General features: G+C 41.6%; 1 protein-coding gene across 5 annotated transcripts; it reads left to right on the forward strand.

Moving 5' to 3' along the window:
- The first annotated feature begins 248 nt into the window (after positions 1-248).
- LOC121719139 (sialoadhesin-like) lies at positions 249-8,648 on the forward strand. Of its 5 annotated transcripts, none has more exons than XM_042104554.1 (13): positions 249-337; positions 618-698; positions 978-1,337; positions 1,420-1,647; positions 1,926-2,270; positions 2,381-2,611; positions 3,004-3,345; positions 3,640-3,897; positions 4,635-4,901; positions 5,763-5,841; positions 5,935-5,992; positions 7,989-8,179; positions 8,270-8,648. In XM_042104554.1, exons 2-13 carry the CDS (start codon positions 641-643, stop codon positions 8,325-8,327), a joined length of 2,475 nt encoding a protein of 824 aa, XP_041960488.1. In that variant the 5' UTR covers positions 249-337; positions 618-640; the 3' UTR covers positions 8,328-8,648. The 5 variants fall into 5 exon arrangements, 4 of the variants coding, with proteins under 4 accessions (XP_041960488.1, XP_041960486.1, XP_041960490.1 ...); XM_042104552.1 differs by having other exon boundaries at positions 253-337; positions 630-698; XM_042104556.1 differs by having other exon boundaries at positions 253-337; positions 630-698; positions 1,227-1,337.
- Positions 8,649-9,371: the final 723 nt, after the last annotated feature.

Genomic DNA, 9,371 nt, shown 5'->3' on the forward strand with positions numbered 1-9,371 from the left:
CAGTTAACGAAATGTAAATAAATAACAGTTAACGAAATGTAAATAATGTATATATGTATGTCACCCCTGAATGGCTGGCCTGCAGAACTGAGGAGGCTGTTGTATGTCTGGGCTCTGTGCACAATGTGTAAAGCCCCCACCCTCGTCGCGTTACGAGTCGATGGCAGCGCACCAGGCACAGCTGAGAAAAAGAGGAAACACTTTAGATTCGGCCCTTTTTAAACACCTCCCTTCGCTGGCCTCGACCACAACTTTAAATCTTCACACCCAACAGCATCAACCCCAGCCGTGCACGTGTGTTCCCTCTGGGAAAGCAGAAGTGGCTCCTCTAGTGCTGGTAAGTACACACTTCAACATACATGCATTTGGATAATAGTCAGCTTTTTTGGTGTGTTTTTTTTTGTGCTTTTTTGTTGTTGAGACACAATGAACTACTTTAACATCAGCTATCACATGACGTGACACATGATGGTAAAAGAGGGAAAGAAATAGTGATCTTAGTGTAGTTTTTATCTACACAGATCTACACTTTTTACTCTGAGTGTTCACACAGCTGTTTATTTCCATTCCCTTCTCTCATTGTCTTTCTCTATATTTGATTTTTTTTTCATATACAGTACATTTATTAGGTTCTATAATCATGCAGGGATCTGTCATCATGCACGTCGTCTACCTGGTATCCATGATATTCTTTTCAGGTATGAAAGCTGTCATCCTAATTATATGTAATGCATGACCTATCAGAAGTGCACTCCGTTGATTTAAAAATTTCCCTCGAGAAAAAAAATGAAATTGCTGTCCTCTTGCTTTGAATGATTGAGTGAAAAACATATCCAGTGAAGAGAAATTAATAGTTTGACCAGACCTAACTGTTGCATTAAACGCTACTACAAGCAACAATAGAAAGTTACATGTGTCATGAGTTTCCTTCCTTTGATGTTGTTTCTGATATTAAATATTTACTCTGATGACCCCAGGCGTTTGGAGTCAGGCCCTTTACAAGGTGACCTACCCCTCCAAGAGTGTCTGTGCTTTAAAGGACTCCTCAGTAGTCCTTCCCTGCTCTTACTACCCCGGACCTTACGGCATCCACACAGGCCACTGGTACAGAGAGAAGGTCCTTAATGGGGACCCAAAGGATCTGAGAGAAGAGCCAGAGAACAGAAACAGGGTGTGGATCCTTTATTCTGAGAATGTCTGTAATCTTTACATATATCCTCTGAAAGAGAGTGACTCCGGGGTTTACTACTATGGATTTAAAGCAAGGACATCATCATATAGCCAGATAACATCATGGATTCATGGCTCGCCTGGAATTAATGTCACTGTCTTGAAAGGTGAGAAAAAAACATCTTTTTGAATGAGACGGCATTTGTCCAAGGAATTAATTATTCACAGCTGTGCATGCTTTCCCCTCAGATGTTCAGCTGAAGGTGGATCCTACCTCAGTCACGCAAAGGTGGATTAAGTTAACCTGTGCCACCTCCTGTAGGCTGGACACTGCTATCTACCAATGGTACAGGAATGAAAAATATCTATATGCCACTCAGGAGACTTCCATAGACTCAACCAGTGGCTCTAAGAGTGAGGGTAGTTACCGGTGTGTGGTCCGAGCTGGTGGCTATAGCCTGACATCTTCTGATGTGTGTGAGTGTTGCTTTTTCTTGCTGTTTAGTCTTGAACATTTGTAATAGAGCAGTTTTGAAATATGTACAATAGCCTACATACCAAGGGGAAGATTTGTATGATAATACATTTTCATAACAGAATAAGGGATTTGTCTCAAGTCTCTTAGTACTGACATCTATAGTATCACAGATGTGAAAAAGCCATTCCGTCTTGCAAATATGATCAGTCTAAAGTACACTGTCTATGGTAGATTGAACCTTTGCATTAGTCTCTATATTTATCTGATGGTGCTTCAGGTGTTTCTGGTCCAGACTGCTGGGGTGTGACCTACCGCAGTGGGTCAGTCTGTGGCTTAAAGGGCTCATCAGTGGTCATGTCCTGCTCTTACAAATATCCTGGAGGGCATCAGTTCGAACGAGGACACTGGCACCGAAAAGTCAGTCGTTCGGGCGGAGAGCCAGGTGACCTGAGCCTGAATCCCCTCTTCAGAGATCGAGTCGAGATCAGTGCAGATCGAGGTAACTGCAGCCTGGCGATACAGGATCTGAAAGAGAGCGACTCAGGGGAGTACTTGTACACTTTTAGAACCGCCTCCTCAGAATGGATAGCAGCCAAAACTGGAGTCTGGTTATCAGTCACAGGTGATCATACATGTCTCACATAGAGCCGGAGTGTGTACAGGCTTGTTGTCATGAATTTGTGAGAAAAAAAACAAATATGTTATTCAATCTGTTTTCTTTTCTCGTTGTAGACCTGCAGTTGACGGTTAATCCAGATACAGTAAGAAGATATTGGATACAAGTGACGTGTAACACCTCATGCAGAGGGAGCTCTCAGCTTTATTACTACTGGTACAGAAATGGCCAACTTTTAGAGGATAACCATAGACAGGACATCTATCTTTCCCAAAATTCTAAACATTGGGAGGGACATTACTCTTGTTCAATACAAGGCTATGCAAATCATCGTTCCCCAGATGTGTGTAAGTTTAAAACAAACAAACAAACAAACAAATAAACAAATAAATAAATAAAAAATGAACACTACTGCACAAAACATAGGCCTATGCTTATTTCTTAGTTAAGATTAGGCATAGTAAAATGTGAAATGTTTTGTGTAGGCCTACATACAGAAACTGAAATACTTTATGTATGGATTTGCCTAATGTGTCAGAACAACTTATGAAGTGAATTGCAAGTTCATTAAACTTAGCAAAAAAAGTATATTTTACAAACAATGTGTTATAATGATTGTTATGAGTATTGTCATTAGTTCTATTATAAGAGTAGAGTCTGCACTCACATGAAGTGGAATTTAGATTTGGAATTTGAGATTTTTACTGTCCAAAGATTTTTCTGTAAATATCTCTTTCAGGCATCCTTGATCAGGCGTGCTGGGATGTCACTTATGCTTCTGAGGCCATCTGTGCCTTAAAGGGGTCCACAGTGGATATCACCTGCCATTACAAATACCCAGCTGGCCACATCCCTACGAGTCTATTTTGGTTTTATGATCAAGAGCCAAACTCTGAGCCTGCGGACCTGAGTCTGACCCACATGTATGAGCGCCGTGTGGGGTACTGGGGGAACAACAGCGTCCACATGCTGAGACTGGCCAATCTGACCGAGGCAGACGCTAGAGAATACTTCTTCAGATTTGTGACCGAAAAAGGAGAGAAGTTAAGTGGAAGACCTGGTGTCATGCTTTCAGTCACAAGTAATGTATAGCATATATCTCATAACATTTTTAAAATTAACCCTTTAACATTTTGTAAAATTAACTCTCTAAAAGCATATTGACATAGTATGACATTATTATTGACAGTGTTGACATTATAGTGTGTGGAATTAAAAGGCTTTGTTTGTCAAATAATCGGAATCTAATTAAGTGATCTAGATTTCAGCGACAGGAAACATCCAGTTTACAGCTTGTTCATTTCTAAAATGGTGACCCATGCCAGACTGGGTGACGGTGAGGTGAGATTACTCAGATCTACTCTCACTTCCTCAGGCCTGCGAGTCAACGTGACTCCAGCTATGGTGACGGAGGGTGACACGGTGACACTGACCTGCAGCACCACCTGCACTCTGACTAACGACTTCACCTTCACCTGGTTCAAGAACTCACGACCGGTGCCCACCAAATACTACACCAACAAAAATTACATGTACCTGAATCCAGTGAACAGTAGTGACTCCGGCCTCTACACCTGTGCAGTTAGAGGAGAAGAGAGTTCTCCTTCCACAGCTGAGACGCTCAATGTCAGATGTAAGTAGACCTGTCTCAACTGATCTATACTCTAGAAATAGAATTGGTTCTTCAGAGTGATGCAATAGAACCTTTTGGAGTGTTTCAAAGAACCCTCAAGGCTGTAGTGACATGGCGACTTTGACACATAATACTTAGACATCAATTTTACTTTATATGATGCATAAATTGATTTTGGTCACTACACTCACCACAACCTGGTGCCTACACACACACTCACACGCGTGTGCACACACACACACACATGCACACAGACACACACACACACACACACACACACACATGCATACAGACACACACACACACGCATGTGCACATACGCACACACGCACGCACGCACACACACACGCACACACACACACATGCACAAACACACAGAGACAAGTACGCTACATGTTCCCATGAGCTATGATGAGACACTCTCAGCCACAAGAGGCCTGGCAAAGGTGGACTGAGTTTTTAGATCAAGACCACGCCTATGTTCGTTCACTGACACATCCGTGGGTACAATGTTTGATGGAAGTGGAGCGCATGGCGAAAAATTCATGACTGACTGGGTGTAGGATATGAATAAGACTTGTGTTGCGCTTTGCGCCACGTTGCGCCGGGTGCAGGATAGAGCCCTATGTCTCTGACCAGGCATTTCAGATAGCTGAAATATATCCCTTAATGTTTTTGTTGTTTATTTTCTTTCTTTTTCAACAAATGTTTATTTTGAATACATGTGTTTTTGGAAGACCCTCCAAGACAAACCTCAGTGTCCGTGAATTCCTCTGGTGAGATAGAAGAGGGCCATACAGTGGTTCTGTCCTGCAGCTGCCAAGCCAACCCACCGCCACACACATACACCTGGTACAGGAGAAGTGGACCTGAGACTGTTCTAGAAAAGGTGACCGAGGGAGTGAATGTGAACTTCACCTCAAGTGACGAGGGGTTGTACCACTGTGAGGCACACAATGAAATCGGTTCTCAGAACTCATCTGTCGCTGAGGTCCGTTTTACAGGTATTTATGTTCTTTTTTACATGCTTGTTTGCATGCGGTGTTAGGTGCAGTCCACAGTTCTGACAAAAGCTTGTTGATGATGTAGCTCAACAAAGCCAGTCGAATCACACTGGTTCCCATGCGGCTGAAGAAGTGTGTCAATTAACAGGAATATAGTATGGCTTGGTCCCGGGCTTGGTGCAAGCAAATTAGTTTATTTCACATGTACAGTGCCAAGACAATTTATGAATCAGTACACACACAAAGTACACACACACACAGGCACAAGCACACACAGGTACAGGCACACACACACACACACACATGACAGAGGACCACAAGGAGCAATGAACTGGTTTTGGAAATAAGTGTAATTGTATATTAGTGTAGTGTAGTTTATCCTAACTTATCACCCGGAGAGAAGAAATACTCTTTTCTGATTGGCTGGCGGGGTGGCTTTTTTAATTCTGAATAACGGGACACCTATGAAGTAGAGTAAAAAAAGTTTAATCGCTGTTCCATATCAATGCTTATGAATGGTAACTATAACAAAGATAATAGGACGACGGTTGAGCCTGGAGGCAGCTTCTTTTTAAACGGAACCGCGTGTTTCCTTTGCTTTACAGTCGCAACCGGGTGATAAGCGGGATAACGGCCTTCGAGGTGTGTCCAGTTATACGGAATTAATGGACTCAGGCGGAGGCAACTTCCCTCCGCTGTGCATCGGAGAGTCCTTTGCCCCTCGCCCTCGTCCATTAATTCTGTATAACAGGACACCTCGGCGGCCGTTATCCCTTACCTAACATATACATTCTCCACCTTATGCCAACACTTGGACCTGACTTGTTTCTATTTTCTCCCTCTCTCTCTTCACACACTAAGGAAGCCTACAGGGAAAGAGACTTGTAGGTATTGGAGCCATCATCCTGGCTGTCATCTTGGTTTTTGGAATTTTGCTCAGGTAATATTCCCTGTGAACATTCAAGGCTGTCCTGTGGAATAGACTATTGTGCAAAAGTGTTAAATATTGAAACTCCATTTATACTTTTTACAGTATGTTCTGTAGGAGAAATAGATCCTCTGATGACAAGAGCACCGCAAGTAAATCACATGTAAGTGGGCTTTGGCTTGACACTAGAACTGGCAAGAATTTCAAAACTACTAGAACTATCATTGGAATTTAAACTCAAAACTTCACCAGCTGAACTATTTTTCTTTTTTTAAAGCTATTGTGTAATCTCATGGGTTAATTCTTGGGGGAAATTCTTCCATCTAGCGGTGAGATGTTATATTGCAACAGACTCCTGCTGCCCCCCACTGCAAGCATGATTTACTAGCTACGGAAGCTGCACCATAAATGTGCTAGCTGACGTTACCAGATGTCATACACTACTTTATTGAGTAGTCCTTCTCATAATTGCAGGTATGTCCTTCCTTGGTTAATGTATTCTAAAGATGGAGGCCAAAACATGGCTGCCGCCATACAAGCAACTCGCTCGTATGTATTCTGAATGGCAGATTCTACGCTTAAAGGAATTATCCGGAGTAAAATGCACTTTAGATCAATTTAGGATGATTGGGAGTACATACGTTGAGTTGACATCCCAATCATGTCATTCGGATGTGTTTTGAGAAAGTTCGATGTTACCGTTTTAGTCAAAACTCGTTAGCCTGGAAGTGACGCGGACATATAATTTCGCCGCTACAAAACGCTATTTTTATACCTCTTCTACAGTTCCAAACAACATTACACTTACGTGGTAGTGAGTAGAGGGTCCCTAAAGCCAAACCGAAGTATCCCGAGGTCTTTATGTGGTCGGATAGAGAGTCCAGAATGAATTTCATCAAGCCAGTACCTTTCCGGAAATGTTGCCATCTTTGCTGCTACCTTCAGGGGAAAGTCCGTAGGAGTCGATTGCTGAGTGTGGAGTAACACGCTCTGGAAATTCACAATTTCGTCGCCATTTAAAAACATAGTCCAGTCCATACAACTTCACAATTTCGAAAGAAATACTGGACTATGTTTTTTTTAAAAAAAAAAACGGCGACAAAATTGTGAATTTCCAGAGCGTGTTACTCCACACTCAGCAATCGACTTCTACGGACTTTCCCCTGAAGATGGCAGCAAAGATGGCAACATTTCCGGAAAGGTACTGGCTTGATGAAATTCATTCTGGACTCTCTATCCGACCACATAAAGACCTCGGGATACTTCGGTTTGGCTTTAGGGACCCTCTACTCACTACCACGTAAGTGTAATGTTGTTTGGAACTGTAGAAGAGGTATAAAAATAGCGTTTTGTAGCAGCGAAATGATATGCCCACGTCACTTCCAGGCTAACGAGTTTTGACTAAAAACAGTAACATCGAACTTTCTCAAAACACATCCGAATGACATGATTTGGATGTCAACTCAACGTATGTCCTCCCAATCATCCGTAAATTGATCTAAAGTGCATTTTACTCCGGATAATTCCTTTTAAGAGAATACTTTAATTTGTTGGTGGAAGTAATTACACATGAATGAGCACATATTTTTGAAAGAAAAATTGGGTTTTTGCTAAGAATCAAGCCAGAAAATTACACAATGTAGCTTTAAGAAAGTAATTTTTGGAAAAAAAAATGTAGCAGTCAAAATTACACTAGTGTTAAGGCAATATTAGTGACAGTTGTGTTGTAGTTGTATAACTTTAATGCTACATACCAATATTACAATGTTTCCATTAGAATAAAAGTCAGACAGATATTGCAATGGGTTCTGTGCACTAGCTTACTTGAAGTCGGCAAACCAATTTCATGTTTTTTGCCATGGCTGTCAACAAGCACCTGAAGATGAGTGCTTTAGTTGTACCAAAACATAAGAAATACAATGTATGCGAGTCTTAATGTCCGTGGCTGGCTCTAAGGAGCACTGCTGTGCCACTCTGCTCGACGTTATAAAAACGATTTCAGCTTCCACCTTTTTCCTAAAAACGGCAGCCTATACGTGTAGTGGCTGCACAAAATGAGGAGGGAAGGATTTTCGGTGAGCACACGTTTTGGTGCAACTGAAGCACTCCTCTTCAGGTGTTTGTCCTATATTATATCAACTTCTTTACCAAACCACTAGACGGATGCAGCTCCTGTTTATGCCAACGTCGGTGCCATGGCTGTGTCAACTGGCCCAGCCAACACATATAACAGAGAGGACCATGGTATTGATGTTGAGTATGCCAGCCTTAAGTTCAGTGCCTCTAAAGAAAAGGAAGAATATGACCACACAGTCCACATCAAAAGCACACGACTGAGCACAACCAGGCGGTGAGGTGTCCATTACACGATAAAGGATGCATAAATACGATCTATTCTCTTTATATCAATAATTCTCTCTCTATGTATCTGTTTCCACAGGGCTGAAGACTACTCTGTAGTCTACAGTGCAGTCAGTAGATGCAGACTGTCACGATAAAGGACGAATCGACAGCAGAGTGAAGACCACAGAGAATGGGGAAACAGCTTTTGTCCTCAGTCTTGTTTGATTGACTCTTTCCTTAATGTCCTAGATCAGTGGTTCTCAAACTGTGGTACGGGTACCACTGGTGGTCCCCTGACTCTCTATAGTGGTACTCCGGAAGGCTCCGAGATAATGACTTCAAATTATATCAGAATATATATAATAAAAAATCCTTAACCACACAATCACTGAAGTTAAATTTAAACTAGTTTTTGTCTTGACGCAAAACAGTATGTACAATGTAAAATATGTAGTTGGTCAATTCCGCGCAAAACTGCACATATAACAGAGAGAAAACAGAGAAACAGAGAAAACTGTCACATCCATAGCGGCAACACAATGCCATGGCATTTAGTTGGCGTTATGGATGTGACAGTTTTGCGTGGAATTGCTTTTTCTCTCTCAGTTTTGTGTTGTTTGGCCAAAAATAACCTAGACTTGTGATTAGCTGTCCCTAGTCTATGTTGAATATCAGTAGAGCAAGCATTATAGCTAACACTGCAGTTCATTTCTGATCTTATATTGTTACCTACCATGAAGATACAGACTTATCGTAGAGCTACAGACCAGCTCACAAGTATGTGTCAGAAAATAACATTTAATGGATGCTGATTGAGAAATGTTTTTTTTTTTTTTTTATCTTACATTAATTTGACATTTAATGTTGCATCTGTCCAAATATTAGTGTAATGATACTGCATAAGAAGTGTTGTGATGTTGGGCACTTTGCATGATGTGATATGGGTCACAAAGTCCTAATGGCTCACTTTGTAATAATATTCATTGATGTGTAACTTTAAAGGTACAGTCAGCAATTGTACACAATTTCAAGCACATCATTTTTTTTTTGGTCACATTCAGCAATCATGTCCTCACGACCTGCTAGTTGCCCATTGCGTGAATACACTGAAAAAAAAAACACCAGTCTCTATAGGCAGCCCAGGCTCCCAAAACTTGAAAGGGGTGAGCTACCTTTCTGGTGTGTTTCGTTTGATCTTT

Source organism: Alosa sapidissima, chromosome 9, assembly GCF_018492685.1.
Source record: "Alosa sapidissima isolate fAloSap1 chromosome 9, fAloSap1.pri, whole genome shotgun sequence".
NCBI classification, from domain to species: domain Eukaryota; kingdom Metazoa; phylum Chordata; class Actinopteri; order Clupeiformes; family Clupeidae; genus Alosa; species Alosa sapidissima.

What these genes read in the sequence shown, in the direction of transcription:
- LOC121719139 (XM_042104554.1), top strand. Translation starts at nt 641, where the DNA reads ATGCAGGGATCTGTCATCATGCACGTCGTCTACCTGGTATCCATGATA. An exon ending in ATCCATGATATTCTTTTCAG is followed by an intron (nt 699 to 977) that starts GTATGAAAGCTG and finishes TGATGACCCCAG; the next exon opens with GCGTTTGGAGTCAGGCCCTT. An exon ending in AGTCTGGTTATCAGTCACAG is followed by an intron (nt 2,271 to 2,380) that starts GTGATCATACAT and finishes TTCTCGTTGTAG; the next exon opens with ACCTGCAGTTGACGGTTAAT.